The sequence below is a fragment of the Rhea americana genome, unplaced genomic scaffold, assembly GCF_003343005.1.
Source record: "Rhea americana isolate MKP2758 unplaced genomic scaffold, rheAme1 scaffold_81, whole genome shotgun sequence".
NCBI lineage: Eukaryota > Metazoa > Chordata > Aves > Rheiformes > Rheidae > Rhea > Rhea americana.
The window spans coordinates 2,809,886-2,826,473 of NW_028186990.1; the positions used below are offsets into that span (position 1 = coordinate 2,809,886).

The 16,588-nt window shown below is 41.3% G+C and overlaps 2 protein-coding genes across 2 annotated transcripts in view; one reads left to right on the forward strand and one right to left on the reverse strand.

Annotated features, from left to right (window-relative positions):
* The window catches only part of MPZL1 (myelin protein zero like 1), a 39,221-nt gene extending 33,384 nt beyond the window's left edge, over positions 1-5,837 (forward strand). Inside the window, exon 7 of the mRNA XM_085322971.1 lies at positions 1,381-5,837. Within this exon, the coding sequence (XP_085179097.1) occupies positions 1,381-1,482 (102 nt within the window). The 3' untranslated portion in view covers positions 1,483-5,837. The remainder of the gene's footprint in view (positions 1-1,380) is intronic.
* A 1,734-nt stretch (positions 5,838-7,571) lies between these two features.
* MPC2 (mitochondrial pyruvate carrier 2) lies at positions 7,572-16,154 on the reverse strand. The gene is made up of 5 exons (XM_085322972.1): positions 15,924-16,154; positions 11,647-11,687; positions 9,599-9,683; positions 8,456-8,567; positions 7,572-7,816 (listed from the first exon to the last, which is right to left on the reverse strand). The coding sequence occupies exons 1-5, from the start codon at positions 16,027-16,029 to the stop codon at positions 7,759-7,761; spliced, it is 402 nt and encodes a 133-aa protein (XP_085179098.1). The 5' UTR covers positions 16,030-16,154; the 3' UTR covers positions 7,572-7,758.
* Between the last annotated feature and the right edge of the window lie 434 nt (positions 16,155-16,588).

Below are 16,588 nucleotides of genomic sequence, written 5' to 3' on the forward strand. Positions count from 1 at the left end.
TGTTTCTCCCTGGGAGATAAGAGAAACAGAAAAATGGAGTAAAATGGATGAAATGGTTTTAGAGAGAGAAAAAAAACCACAACCAAACAAAAAGACCTCTCCTTGTAATGCCCTGCCATGTGGAGAGTCCCTTTCTCTCCTGCACAGCTAGTGTTTGTGTGTGTGGTTTTTCCATGGAGATCACATGGTAGGTGGTCACAGCCTTCTGCTCTGTGCTTCTTTCAGCTGGGTATGCGGAATCAGAGCTGCAGGCCAGGTGTTCCTTTCCCTAAAGGTCCCAACTGTAACTGAAACTGCCAGGTATCTGCTCTTCATAGGCTGAAGTCCTTCCTCACATCATCTCAAGTAGTTGTTGTTCCCTTTGCTGTAGGCTGTGTTTTGGAGTGCACGGTGCTTCAGGAAGGTGCTGCCATGTTTGAATGCTCTGCTGAAACATGGCATGTAAGGTTCTCCACTTCCCTCTAGCAACTCCAGCAAAGGTGTRTGGCTGTGCTCACCTGGTGCATCTGCAGTGGCACTTGTTACTGTAGTCATTTTGAGGGAAAGCCTGACGATAGCTGTCAGTGTTGGGCAATGCTGAAGAGACTGAACCAAGATAGCACAATTATCTCATGTGTGGAGTAGTCAGGTGTGATGGTCGTGGGGAGTGCTCTAGTTTCAGGGCCTGCACCATGCCTCAGGTTGCTCTGTAACATGACAAGGGAGCCTTGATGGCCCAAGAGGTGAAGGATTCAGTTTTAGCTCTTTAACTCTGGGCTGGATTGGCTTGAAAATGGGGTAAGAATTTGCATTATTGTAGTGTTTTAGCATTTTTTGGCTTGCTGCTGTGTAGTTTTGATCCCATTGCTTGCTTGAGCAGTGACTGTGATATCATGAGGTGGCTGCAGGTTTGTTCTCTCCCTCTTCCTCATTGTCTCAGTGCTATGGCTGCACTGAGGTTTACAGGACTTGAGTGGTAGTAGATGAAATGTGCTGCTGTCTACCAGTAGACCTGTAATACAGTTTCTCCTGTAAAGGTGTTAAACTTGACATGCATCTGACTAACCTATGTATCTATCTCTGTTCCCTAACATCTAAGAAATGCTGCTTTTCAGAATGAAGAATTCTAGATTTTGCTTTTTGTGTGAAGGCATGCACAACTTTAACAGTATTAAAGGGAGGACATTTTGCTGTTTGGCATGCTCCTGGTAGGAGAAAGGTGGCAGACTAGAGCTCATGTATAGGTGAGGGCTCATTTCACTTGCTTCAAAGTGCCATTAGCAATCATAAAAGTTCTGTAGCCTTGCTTTATTTTGGTCTCAGCTGTAGCCCTTGCAGAAGGGAAGGGCAGTGTGACCTATTCTGAAAAATATTGATTGTGTTTTTTTATTTCATTTCCAGGGCCCAGTCATTTATGCGCAGTTAGATCACTCCGGAGGACAGCACAGCGACAAGATTAACAAGTCAGAGTCTGTGGTCTATGCTGACATTCGGAAGAACTGAGAGGAGATCCTAACTTATCCAAAGCAAAACACACATTCAGACTGGAATTGCTTGAACAAAATTTGACCCAGAGAACTCACATGTGGCCTTTGATGCCTAGGCTAGGACCAATGCATGTGCATACAGAGGGAAAGATATATATGTATTGTGTGTAAATAGTCTATTTAATCGTACAGAAGTGAGACCAGTGTTGCATGTTGAAATGCGGTAAGAATTCTGCTTATAAATTGCCAATATTCTTTTTTGTATCTTGTATGACGAGAGAGAAAGTGAAAACTCGCATCACAATTTTTAAATATTTTTATCTTGATTATTAATGAAGAAACTGGAAGATGCCTGAAGATTCTAGATTGACCTGGAGATTCTTTTTTTTGCTTATGGAGCCTATTTTTTTTTTTTTTCGATGAGGAACCTTTACAGGGCATTCATTTTTCCTTGGTCAGAATCTCAGTACAAATTTTATATAAACTAGACATTTTCACTCAATCTGGTAAGCCAAGCTGTGACTTCTAGCTGTCAGAGATTTTGTGTCATACTGTTGTGAGTGAAGGAAACTTTTAGGCCTACCTGACCTGTATAACACAGTCACGGAATTGTTTACTGCTGTATTGAGCCCATATACTCAAGCCGAGTCCTTTAAGATACAGGGATAGTGTTGGTCTATCGGATTTGTGAAATGGTAGTTTACTTGTAAAAACTTCAGAGCTGGTGAGTTAAAGGGATAGGAAGCTATAGCTCTGTGTGACTGCCTCAGATTCCATTGAACCTTTCAATTAAATATTTCTTCTGTGAAACTCTGTCATTTCATGTAAGCACAAAAAAGGACTCCAGGGGATCTTGAAGTTACTCTGTCCCCTCAGCTCTCCCTCTTGGCTCCATTGTACCTCTGTCACTTCTTTAGAGATGGTTTTTCTATCCCTGAAAATCTTTAATGGAGGCAGAATGACCTGTGGAGGCAATCTAGGGTTTCACCTTCCCTCTCCCTCTCCCTCTCCCTCTCCCTCTCCCTCTCCCTCTCCCTCTCGTCTAGTGTTGCCTGTCTTTGCACAGAGAATGTGGAGGACAGTTTATTTCCTTCCACTTTGCAAGCCGATTACTTGAGCATTATTTCCCAGCTTCTTGTTTCTAGAATACACTCCTCATAGATTGTTACAGATTTCTATCATTCCTTTCTGCTGAAGAGGATCTTTCTTTAGCTGGTCCATTTGTATCCTGAAATCTGGTGCTGGAAACTAGAAATGGCATTCTAGCTGAGGTCTTATCAGAGTAGTGTATAGCAGAAGGATTTCTGTTTTGTACATCCTAATGCGATGTTGGCTTTTCTGTAGCAGTAAGTCATGTTCAGTTTGATTGCTGTAGCCCCTTCTCTCTGGTTCTTACTATTTCCTAGTGCGATCTGTTTGTCTCTGCTGAAATTCTGTTACAGCTTTTTCAGACCTCATCTTTGACTTGTCAGAAGAAAATTTTCTTTGAATTCTCATCCTGTCCTCCAGTGAGCCTGCAACACTCTTTAGCTTGATATCTGCAAACTTTAGCTTGCATTCCACGGTGTCGTCAAGTAATTTGAAAAATATTTAGTTTAGGCCCATGGCAAACCCTTTTGGAAACGCTTTAGACAATTTGACAGTGAAACTTTACTTGTGATAGTGAAAACTTTGATAACTATTTTGAGTAAAGTGCATTTTTTCCCAATGAAGTTGGGTACACCAACTGTATATTACTTTGTCAGGATCACACTTTGTTTTCTGACAATACCTGCCTTTGTTAGAAGCCTGACTAAAATCAGGATGAGTCCTGCTGCTGCTTTCCCTGTCTGGCAGGCTGCTACTCCCTAGTATGTTTTACACTTAGCAGGAAACAGAAGCTTTTGAGATGGTTGATTGAAAAACTTCATTTTGGTCTGCACAGTCTTTCTCTCCTGATATTTTGGAGTAAGGGAAATGTGATGAACTGAACCATTAAAAACCTGCTGCTATGAGAAGATAGGGCTGGCCTTGGCTCTGCTGTTTTCTGTTACTAATGTTCTCTTATGCTGGAATATACTGGAAAATCTGAGCACAATCCTGTTACTTCTGGTGCTGACTTTAGGAAACATCTTTCATTACTTTTGATTAGCTACAGGTACATGAATATAGCCTGTACTGAGAAGGCTCATTGCAAGGCTCTTTGTGTCCTCTCTGTGAAGGCAGAATAAACTAGGTAGTATTTTTAAAAAATGCTGGACTTCTTTTTAGAAAGAAACCAACTTTCTTACTCCCAGGAATATCAGACCTCAGTCTTAATCCTTCTGTAGTCTGAAGGATATTGAATTCATTTTTTTCATGGAAACATGAACAATGTTGCTTGACTAGAATAGACAGCTTTTACAACACAGCTGTTAAAATAACTTATTCAGATTTAAGTCAAAAGAACTTGAGGCAATATCTGACTAAAACTGTTGTGAACTTCCTGWTCCTCTGGATGCTTTACCTTTTTTTAATCAGAAATGGTAACCCAAAAAGGGACTGATGCTAAGTTGGTTAGCAAGGTCTCATGTGATAGAGGACTTCTACTTCTTGATAGGTAGACTGAGATTAAAGCCAGACTGTGTTGTCAGATCCTGGTGTTATGGCTGACCACAAACTTCATTCTGTTTTCTGTACTGCTATCCTGCTATCCTCTTAATCCCTGATGCTGTTTTTTGTATATGGAAAGGAACAGCTTGGGCTTTGAGGAATGTTATTTGTGCCATCCTTGTCCTGCTACAATACTGCTACTGGCTCCTTTAAAGATCATGTTTTACTGGGAAAAAAAAAAAAAAGTGCAGCAGGCAGGCTTGCTGAAGCACAGCTGAGCAGCAGATAGCCTCCCTTGAGGAAGTAACAAGTGATGAAACTGTTAAAGTGAGCAGGTGAGCAGTAACTTGGATAATGGAGTTGGGGAGGATCTGTGTGACATAAAGGATTTACAGTGAATTCTTTATTTGTCATTCAGGTTTTAATGCACAGTGACACTAAACTAGCAACAATCTCAAATGTGTTTTTCTGCTGTGAGGATAAAGGTCATTTATATGTAAAGCAGACCTTGCAGTCATTGTAAGAGTGCTGTTTTGGATTGTCACCTTGGGCTCTGGCTGCTAAGCCAACTTGCACCCCCTAGAGACAGCAATATAGATATTCATCTTGGCCTGTCTTCTCCCCCCTAGATGGAAAAAAAGTTTTACCTTTGTACTGACAGCGGATATACTCTTCCCTATTGTTGATTACCAGAAAATGATGAAATGAACCATAAGGTGAGAATCTGAGTAAGTMAACAGTAAATCAGTACATCAAATTTCCATTGCCCCTTCTGAATTCAGCAGTTGTTCTGTAGAGGAGGTGGTCAGCATGTTCATTAAATAGCATTAAGAACCATTACAGGGTAGCAAATCTGTCCCTGTAACTAATTGCATGACATGTCATTTCTAACTGGAGACCTGTAGGGTTTTGTTTTCTCTCAAAGCTTTTGTGCTATTTCAGTTTGTGACTAGAAAAACTGGAATTAGGTTTTAAAACTTTTTTAAATCTGTGAGAACTGTTTAGGTAACCATCTGTCTTGTAACTGCAGTAAATGTGTATATGCAACTTAGAAGCTGCTTTCCCTTAGAGTAGATTCACTGAGGTAAATTGTGGGCTGTTTGATTTATAACCAAAATACCCTCAGTCTGTTTTGAAAGCTTGTTTTGGAATTTTACATCATTCATTTATCAGCCTAGGACCTCAAATACAAAATGTTCTTATTGTGTACTAGGTGATGACACTGTTTTTAAAACTGTCAAGGTGAGGTGGGTAACATTCTGTGGCCACACACACCCCTGTGGTGCTAATATTTAGGTAACATTTTATATGGGAGACTACAAAATCATAATATCAACTATGCTCAGCAATTATGCTCTTTGAGGCTTCTCTTTCCCTTCTCTTTACTAGCTGATGAGTCCTTTTATTTAAAGGTATTTTTGCACTCTCTAAAATGTAAGCTCAATGCCTTTTGAGATCAGTGTGCTGTGCAATCTTTCTGTCTCCCTACAAAGCCAGCTGCTTTATGTGGTAAATGTAATAGGAAACAGATAGACCAGATACTTTTCTTTTTGTAAACCTCTATCTTGGAGGTATGCAAGAGAACAAACACCTATAAGATGGGTATATAATCTGTATGAGGGAGCTAAAGATGCATTGCATGGCCTGATTACACATAAAGTGCCCGTGTAGCAACTGTTTGTGCTTTTGCTTTTACAGAGTCATCTCAAAACAGTCGTCATGGATATTTTTTCTTGAATTGACTTTCATGTTTTCTATTGTAATCTTGTCAATATTTTAATACACTCTTTTCCCATTGCTGGTTTGCTGGATAAGTCTCATCTGGTTAGGGACTGCAAAGGGAGGGGGACCCTCTGTCTTCCTGACAGTATTCTTGCTATGGTCACTGTCAGCTCAGCAAATAACACACAGCTGGAGAGTTCACCATTTGAATTGTTACTCAGAATTACCACTGAAGCTAAGAGAATTAAGAAATACAAGTGAAATGACTTAAGGCTACCCTGAAAGTCTGTAGCAGAAACAGAAAAATAAAGAGCAAGTTTCATAGCAGGATAACTTGTGGCAGAGTATCTGGGACATCTTACTAATCAGAAACRTCTTGCCAGAAGGAAAAAATACTTCTTTACTACTGCGCACAAATACTTTGTACTGGATAAGACAACACAGCATTATACAGAGGGTGAGAAGGAGAGGACTTCAGTGCCACAAGGTGCTGTAGCTCTTGTAACCGTAGAACAGTTTCCTCTCCTCACCACCACTGTCATGCCATTATTTGGTAACTCAAGAGGGACTGTGAGGAAAAGAGGGAAAAGATTTAATGAGAGGACATGGCAATACTCTAGTATTTGAAGGTATCCACTTTACTGAATACTGAAGAGGCTACTGTCCCTCAGCTGTCTTGCTCTTCTGAATCTAAAGCTCCAAGCTCTGCTACTGACTTACTTCTGGCTTTGGTGGAAGGAGTCACTGTGACAGCAAGCCAGATGAAGCTGATGCCATGTTCTAAGCACAACTGCCTTATATTTTTCAATAACAGATGGGCTCTTATAGAGTAATGTGTAGCCTTTGCTCTGAAGTTATTTTGTACTGGCACATTGTTCTCTGGAGTAAGCAGGGAAAGGTATTGACTTTCAGGGAAAGCTTATATATTCATTCATGAATATGCCACAGATGGGAACAGACCACTGCTATTTCCTCAAGATGATGGTGTTTATTCTGAAGTAAGCATTTTCTGAGTGTGCATTTTCATAGGAATTGCACATGTACTTAAGGAGAGGGTAAGTGAGTACTAGAAGTTTTGGCTGTTTACTTTKCACATTCCCAAAAGCAAGGTTCTTAGGTATGCCCTTTTCTGCCTGTAGTTGCAGAGGATGACAGTACCTAAAACCCACTGGACACATACATGCTAGCCCTGTTCTTGCCAAAGATTCTGGTAGCTGGGAAACAARTTAATGCACACAGCTGAAGCTGAAGAGAGTATCCTTTAAATACCAAGGAAAAGCAGCAGGAAATAATATGCAGATGCCACTGGTTATTGGAAGTATGGTAAGACCCCACGCCGGTCTCACAGAATCACAGAACAGTTGAGGTTGGAAAGCACCTCTTGAGATCTAGTCCAACTCCCCCCCTGCTCAAGCAGGGTCACTTAGAGCATGTTAGACACCATCGCTTYCAGGTGGGTTTTGACTGTCTCCAGAGAAGGAGACTCCACAACCTCTCTGGGCAACCTGTGCCAGTGCGCTGTCACTCTCACAGTAAAGAGGTTCTTCCTCATATTCAGGCAGAACTTCCTATGTTTCAGTTTGTGCCCATTGCCTCTTGTCACTTGCCTGACTCTTTTCAGTGGTGCCCAGCCACTGGATAGGACACTCACTGTGACATGGAACACTTCAGTCTGAGGTTCTGGTTTATAGTCACCAACATCGTGCTATTCCTGGCACTGTTCAGTAGAACCAGCTAAGGTAATAAAAGAAACAGACAGTGGAACGTGTTTTGTAAAGAAGCAATACAACTTCCCAACACAGGACATGCAAGTTTACTTAAATTTAAAAGGTTGCACTTTAATTAAATGCATAGAGTTACTTTGTTATTTGCACTTAGAAAACTCTTGCTCTTCAGATATTTAGATTTCCTCTTTCATTACTTAGAGGAAAATATTAAAATTAGTGAAGCTAGGTCCCACTGGGAAGGGTTTGTGTGTAGCTGGGTTTGGGCTGTAGGGTTAAGCATCCTTTTGTGGCAACTGTTCTTGTTGTTTTGCTTTTAACTCCCGATTATACCTAAAGAGAAAAAAAAAATCCAACTAAGAATACTGATTAAAATTATAACAGGTGTCTTCACAACAACCTAGTTGGCAAAGGAGGTTCAAAATTACAGCAGGCATGAAGGTTGAAACTCAGGATAAGCTAGCTTATGTAAAAAGCTCCCAATTAGTTGCTAAGTTTTACCTCTTTCCTGGCCAGTATTGAAAAAACTCAGAGGTCCAAATTTGCCTTCAAGAAAGAACTGTTTTTCAGATGCTGCTTTGCTAATGGACCTTTCGATGGTCCAGCAATGGCAACATTCAACATTGACTGACAGAAAGCCCAAACTTTCTTCCATGCCTAAGCTTTGCACTGCTGTCAGTTTTTAATTCAGACATACTGCTTTTAAAGAATGGGTTAAACCCAGACACTGCAGCTTAAGTAGAACATTCCTTAAGACATGCTGTAGTTATACTGAAGGTGCTGGGAAGCTTCACCGCTACTAAGCTGGGAGAGTAACACGGTAGTACAAAAGATCTGCATTATTTAATTGCCAAGTTTCTCTTGCATGTTACACTGCCAACAAGGCCAGGGGGATTTTTAAGTTTCTGATTAAGATTAGGTAATACGAGAGCTTATTTAAATACCAAGTGGAGAGTAGCCCTTATTATATACCTCCATATTCGGAAGAGTTGAGAACCACCAGCGCAGCCAACAAAGAAGTTCACAGCAAACAGGCTCCAGTTTTTAGGAATAATAACTAGAGAGTACCTTGACCAAATAAGACCTGTTGGAAAAACAGGAAAAAACAAAAGTTTAAATATCTMACTTGAGTAATTTTTAAACATTCCTTTAAGTTTAGAGATAGAACCATGGGCTAGTTTAACTTTTACAGTTGTGTTAGACAACTGCTTTTCTAAAGCAATTGCTGTTTCTCAGTTAGAAACACATCAAACAGCAGTGGGAGAGCTATTGGTATGTATTACCTTTTTTCAGAATAATGCAACTAGACAATACCTTCAGTCATAGTCTTAATATCAAATAAAGATCCTTGTGTACTCTACAACAGTCTTCACTTTAATTCTCCAGCACAGCTGCAGGGTACTGGTATTTTGCTGTAGAATCTTCACCAGTTTAGAGATTACAGAATGTATCAGTAAATAACATATCTACATACCATGCAGAACAGCACTGTGTCAGATTTCAAAATAAAGTTCAGAGGAGGAAGAAAGTACCAATTGTAGCTTTGAGTTTAGCTTTACTTGTTGTCGTTCCCTCCCCCCCCCCAATGATTTGGTATAACAACTTGAATATGGAATATTGTTTTTGGCCATGTGGAAACTCATGGCAGATAGTACTGCAACAATCTGTATAGCAGTGCTTCGAAGTCCTTTTAGTACACGGAGATTCTTTCCAGTTACGTTAGTAAAATTACCCTAGCATTGTTTAATCCCTTGAAGTCCACTCTATAAAAAGCCACTATATTCTGGACCAATTTCAAAGTTACTTGACCTGAAGCGAAAGAGGACACTTACTGGAACGAATTACATCACTGTAATTTACAAATGAAACTCATAACAGTTTGCTGTGGACAATTCCAAATTAGGACACTCATGGAAAACTCCATTGTATAATGACAGAACTTTTAATAATCAAAAGCACAGAGGTCTCTGCTAGAACTACTATGCATTAGCAATAGTGACAGCTAACATACCGTAATTAAGCCTTTTCTTACTAGTAGAAATGGATTAATACTAACAGAATTCAGGAAGGTGTGGATACAATTTTAGACAGCACGCAGTGTAACAATGTGTTTACCTGTAGCCATTAATACTGCAGACTGTGCTGTGCTCAGCTTTTCTGCAGGTCTGGTCATATCAGCCATTCCAGCACATACTAAACCCTGTAAAGAGAAATTCAGTGAGTCTCAATCCAGTACCGAGACCTACTGTAAAAGATGAAAAGCTTTAAAAAGAGAAGCTGCTTCATAGCTCGGTGCTTATTCTATATGTATTATGCAGGAGATGGGATACTCYGTTTGAACAGAGTAATTAGACTCCTGGAGATACCATTCACTTCTAGTCCCTTGTGGTGGGAATAAGGACAAATATGGGGATGTTTTTAGGAACAGTCTGCAATACAATCATAGGCAGTGACAACTTTGCATTAGTTTAAGAACAAGGTTAACACAAGTACAGTGCATTCCCTTTTTGTTCTGCTCTATGCATAAACTAGCTTTCATATAGCAAGTGGAAGCTTGTCTAAATACCACTCTTCTATTGGTTCTTCTAAGCTGAAGCTTAGGTAAAGGTGTAGGAGTGACACCATGTTGTTTTTTCTTAGCTTTATCTAAGGAGGTAAAAGCAATTATTTTTTAATGTAACATTATTAAAAGCAGAAAATTTCCAGGTGAAGTGAGGAACATCTTGGCTAATTTACTTTAGAACATCACTAGCAAGTATGCTGCTTGATTTGTTCTGTTGCATTACTGCCCTCTACTGGAAATAATTTGATGTTTTGTTACAGGGGTTCCCTAAAACAAAATGAAAACTAGAGCTTTTAATTTACTGCCACTAAGAACTCCTTTGGCTTCAGTCAAGAAGCCAGCTTTTAAGGCTAGAAACTTCACTGTGCAGCCCCACTGCATCACTTGATTGATGTTGCTGCAGCAGTGCCTCTAAGGTACAGAGTTTCAGCACACAGGGGAAAGGATAACTGCAGTAAACTYGCTTCTACCACAGAGAGAAAACGTCATTCCAATTTCTCGGTGCAGAACTTCACTGTGAGCTTAGAGAGGTCTTCCTGCACCTTCACAGGAGAAAAGCTGTTGTATATTAGCTCTTTTGACAGCAGTAGTCATCAGCAACCTACTCAAAAAAGGAGCCCGTATGCTGAGGCTCAAGAGCAYGTTGCCTGGGAGACCTCTAAGAAAGGAGATTGCTGCAGCTCCAGTTTAGACTGACAAAGAAAATGAGCTACAGCATAAGAGCATAATATGCATAGCTCAAGATTAAAAAAAAAAATAGGGGTTCACAGTAGGAAACTTATGAACCAGCTAGCAATAGGAAGAAGAGGTTGTATCCTTGCTGGTTATCATGTTATTAAACAAGGAGATCAAGCAGCTTTATATTATAGCTCATTTATTTTATCTTCACCAATTAAAAAACTAAAGAAAGTGCAGTGAATTTGGGCTAGGCATATGTCGCTTGTGCAGACACAGCTGAGTAATGTAACTAGTTGGGAAGCAGAACCGCAGGATAAGTGTCAGTTGCCTTCTCTCCTGCCAACCCACTCTCATTTTATTTTTTTTAAGTAGCAGAGGCAAGTAATGCATTGGCTTTTAAGGAAAGCAACAGTAAGTCTATATYCTACGGTGCATGAGCTACAGGAGTCAAACTCAGTTGTGATTCACATCCACTAGTAATTGCATATGTATCTTAATCAAGAATACCTTGCACTCTTACCTACTTTAACCTGACTTCAAGCTTGGAAACTGGCCTCCTGACAATAYCCTTCAAATTCTTCAGCCTCAGAAAAATTACAAGCTTTAGGAGTTTTGAATTATGCCAGCTCATCTCTACTTTGAACAGGAGTTAGTGTTCTATGAAGAGAGAGTTTTTGGGAAACTTTCAGTGAAATTCTTACAAGTTTTCACAAAGCCTTATTCTTTTTTCCCCTGCATCCTTATGTTGTGCTATACGTTACTAGGACTATTTTTTTCCTTTCCATATATTAAACATTAAAGCCTTGGCATTAAATCCTACAGTAGGCTCATGTATCTGTTGGGAAACTACTGCTTGCCAAATGGGCTGCTGCAAATTGTCTTCTGATCAACATCCAGATGCCAGTTGGGATCTTATACGTACCCATTTCATAATAGGTGCCCAGAAAAACACTGTTTTGGGACCTAGGTGGGGGATGAGAAGAAAAAAAAATTATTTAGCGAGATATAGGCTATTTAAAAATCTATAGTAAGTTTGGGGTTTGTTTTGAAATAATAAAGTGTGTACACTGGCATAATTTCTACCACTGTAGAAGCATGATCACCTAATCATATTTCATCAGCTCAATGCATCAACCTTCAGTTATATAATCAGACCACCTATTTTTGCAACAGACAGGTGTGATTTTATATTTTATTTTTAAGCAAGTGAGGAAGCTACAGCAGGCAAAATCCATTTACAATCAAAAACAAAGTTTAAGATCAGCCCTAGGAATAGTGAAAATGGTTTCTTTATAGAGATTAAAAAGTGCTCTAGAACTAATCTAACGGAGCTGCTATCTGAAATCTTTGTGAACTGAATCTTGTGATCCAAAACCCCCAAATATTTTATTACTGACACTGTAGTAAGCCTGTCTTTCCCTCCCCAAAAATCATAGCCCATCTATTGGTACAACAGACATCCTGCCCAGCAGTACTGGATGGTTAAAGAAACAGTAAAAACTGAAAATACAAGTAGTACTACATGTGACAAGGAATTGTCCTCATGCACTTCTAATCTCCATCTCTGAACACCCACATCTTTCTAGCAGAAGCAGTGCTCCCCACCCAATCAACCTCCCCCCCCCCAAGTCCTCCCACAGTCAAAGGAGGATTATGGTAGAAGCCTGTGGGAAGAAAAGGAGAAAAAAGAAAGCCATAGAAAGGAATTTGGAGGAGAAACATCTCTCCTACAAATACATACATGCTACAATGGTGCCAAAACTAGAAATGGTTGATTAAAACAGACAAATATTGTTATGCTACACCTACAATCCACAGGCTGTCAACSATACCAGAAATCACTCAGGAAGGGCTATCACTCCAAGTCTTAAAGAGGGACCATGACCCAAAATATCAACCAGTCAGGACAGTTGGGCTGATTTAGTCAAATCATAGTAAGTTTTAATTCTTTCTAGGCCACTGTYCAGCATTTGCATAACATGCAAGATAAAGCCAAATTTTTACTTTGATATATTACATATTAAGAGTCAATGCTTTCAAATAGGAATGACACACAGTGGGACTTTGGTTGCTTGATTTTGTGTGCAAATTTTTCTACTAACAATACAGCCCTAAAACAGCATTACAGTAACTGTTCATACTCTTTGTTTTAAGCATCCTCTAATTTAAAACTGACTTGAGAAAAGTTAACTGACAGGTTTCTACAGCAAGCACCTATGAAGCAACTCATAGTTTTGGGGATAAGCATTACTGTTACAAATATCAGTTGCTGCATCACCCTAAAGCCTACTGAGCCTTATAAARGGGTAGGGCAACTGGAACACAGAATGCAACAAAAACCCGCTTGGCAACTTTGCATAAAGTCCTCTTAGRCTCACACTGCTTGAGATAGTGATCGAGTTTCAATCTGCAGCTAATAACTATTACCACATTACTTTATGCTTTAAGAACATAGAACATTTCTCCCTAATCAAGATTTTTTAGGATGCATGGGATTCAGCAGCCACTAAAACTTTCTCAAATTGTTGAATAAATACAAGTCAATATTTATGCTTGAAAGATGTAAATTTCAGTTATTTTCTTAGATAGCTACTCAGTATTTTATAGATCTTTCTAATTTGGTCTAAGTCTTACGAAAGTCCCATAAAAGTTACTTTAATTACTACTATCTATTTTCTTCTAAAATACAAATTCAGATTTGGGATACTAGAGAATGTGTGTGGGGGAGTAATAAATTATTAAATCAGCACTCCTTAAACAACTAGTAAAAGTTTCAAGAGTTACATTAWTTTTTATTATACAATATACAATAACTTGATAATTTAAACCTACTGACTACAAAAGTAAAAGAAAGAAACTGTTTGAGACAAACAAGATGCCAAGACAAGCTTGTTACATGGAAAAACTGTTAAACTGCATAAACTGCATAGCTCTCCAGAAGGTACTCCAGTTAAGGAGAATTCCCCAGACAAAGCAAGCTCTTCCTAGACAGTTACACCCCAAGTGTTTTCCAAGGATGAATTTTACAACAGTGTATCAGAGCAGGGACTTACCAGAGGTTAATTTGGATATTGTAAGTGTAACTAGTATTGTAGGATTTATAAAGCATGTTAAATATAACAAWTTTTTGTCCTGAGGAGTTTAATCAGGCAAAGCAAACCAGAGAGGCCACAGGAGCTCAGTAAAAACTCAGTCCTGCATATCTCCGTGGCTGCCGTGTTCCTCCATCTGTGGCAGCCAGCGGGTGGCGAAGGGAAGTTGGTGCTCTCTACCCTTATCCCAGGCCTTTCGCTGTCTTGCAGCAACCTTGTGCTATGTAGCACCAGCCACAGGAACAGCTTCTCAGAGCAGGCATCAATTATTTCACCAGGAGCTTTCTTTGTGCCAGAAAAGAAACATCATCCTTTATCTGCTACAAATGATTTATAATTTCATGATAATAGCACTATTCCTAAATTAGATTAGTAACATAGATGACATCAAGAAAGAAAATTTGAATCTTTCATTTTTAACCTACTTGTTTACAGTCAAAGTGACATGTACTGTGTAACGTTCTCAAAGATCTACCTTTAAGACAATCAGTGGTGAACAGAAGTGGCARCAGTTCAATTTTCCTATCTGTTTATTCTGTAGCTTTTCTGACTAAAGCCATCAATACAGACTATGACAGTTGTTCTTCTAACTCAAAGAAATGTGTGTGTATATATATACACACACTCACACACGTATAAACACACAAACACACCCTGAGCYCCTAAAAATTGGATTTTTAAAAAAATCTCAGTGTGATAATAGTGAACAAAAGTGGCCCACAGACAGTTCAATGAAGCAGAAATCAGTGCAAGAGAACCTCCAAAGGCCTTTCAGTTATTACTGCAGTTCTGATGAAGAAAGAGCACAGATTTTCCCACTRCTGGCCATGCCTCATATTGAGGACAAGCAATTTCAAGCTGCTACATTTCAGATAGGATGAACGTGGCACCCAAAGGTTTGGCACTTTTACAATAGAAGTACTGGACATACTGATTCTGAATATAGAAAAATTACATTAAATTGTTTAATTACAATTTGTTTAAACCAACAACTTTCATTTCAAGAGAGAGGATTGTTACAGGAGAATGGAGCAACTGACTAAAAGCTAAAGTCCATTTTCACAGTGCAAATTCCAGGTAGGTGAAGAGTCAAGGATGCCTATCACACTCAAAAAAACCACCACCACAGTGGAAGGATCAGCCTATGGAACTTTAGATTTTATGAAGCGCTCTACTTACCTACTCTATTAAATTTGTTTATAGGACAAATATCACCTAAATGGCCCTGAAGCAGTTCATTTTACAACAGGTTTCTCCCTAGTAACATGAAAAACATGTTTACTTGAGTAAACATAGACTTTAGATCAGGTAAGGGCTGTTCATTTCAAGCCCTTCCTTTCCCACAGGAGTGCTTCAGCTACAACAAGGGTTTCATAAATGCTGCAAGTTCCCTTCATTGGAAGTGTCAGCTTTGGAAGAAAATGAAGGCAAAAGGCACCAGGACTTAAAATAGGCTATCARATCAGAAAGCCTTGTAACACTCCCCCTTACTTTTCAGCGTATCCACTTGAAAGAAACGACTGCTAAAGCATTCGGGCCTGTTCTGAAATCATTCTGTCCTCCAGACTGGGCATAACTAGGCCAACTGTGTTTTTAGTTCAGACCATGTGATAGCATCAAAGTATGCTTGTGCATTGCAGGGCACTAGAACTAGAATAACCATTGGTGGCATGTTTGGCTTTAAAAAAAAAAGGACAAAAAAAAAAGAGAGAAAAAGAAAGAAAACAGAAAGTTACCCTTTTAACTGACAGAACCAACCCTTCAGTAAGTGGTAACAGTAACACAGCTACAACTCCGCTGCCTCCTTTTCGCCTCCCTGGGCGATCGCCCTGTCCCCCAGGGCGGAGGACCCTYTCCAGCGGACCCCGCTGCCCAGCGCTGCGGCACCGGGGAGTCTCGGCGCTCAGGGACCGCCGCCCGGCCCTTCCCAGCGGGTCACCTCGCCCCCAGCCGCGGGAGCCCCCCCAGGCCGCCAAGGCCCCGGTCAAGGTCACCACCCCCCCAACACACACACACCCCGCCGCCAGCGGCGCCTCGGCTCCTGCCCGGCGCCCTCCCCGCTCCCCCCTCCCGGGAACCGTTGGGCCGCGCCGGGGGACGCCGCTACCTGCTGGGTGRTTATAGAAGGGCCGGAGCCGCGGCGGCAGCTTCAGCTCGATGCGGTCGAGCAGGCGGTGGTAGGAGGCGCGGAGCCCCGCCACGGCGGCCGCCATGTCGGCGCGGAGCGGCGCGGAGCGGGCCGAGCCGGGGAGCGGACGGTGGTCGCCGGCGGCTCTGCCCCTCAGCGACCCGCCGTCCTTCGGCGGCTCCCAGCACACCCCRCCCACCTGGCCGGTGCGCGTCAGGGGGGAGGAGGGCGACTTTTTGCGCGCTGATTGGCTGCCTTGGCAAGAACGGAGGCGGGGCTGCGAGCTTCGCGCAACGCTACTGGTTAGCGCTGTTTTCCTCCACCTCGAGAGGAGATCTGACACCACTGCTCTCTGAAGAGGCGTTCGGCCTTCTTTGGGAAGGGCACAGCGCTGCCTGCTGCCCGGMCCAAAAATGGCCGCCGTGCCGCTTCACTGCTCATTTCAAAATGGCCGACGCGGGAAACCCTGAGGCAGGCCCATATACGCCCGAACTCAAGATGGCCGCCTTGCGGCTTCACCGCTTGGATCGCAATTCGGCTTAGCCGGCGAAGCCAAATACGGCGTCGTCGTAGGTCATTCCTCGGGCAGGGGTGGGGCGTACTGAAGTAACGTCACCCGCTCGCGCGAGAGCCGTGGAGTCTCG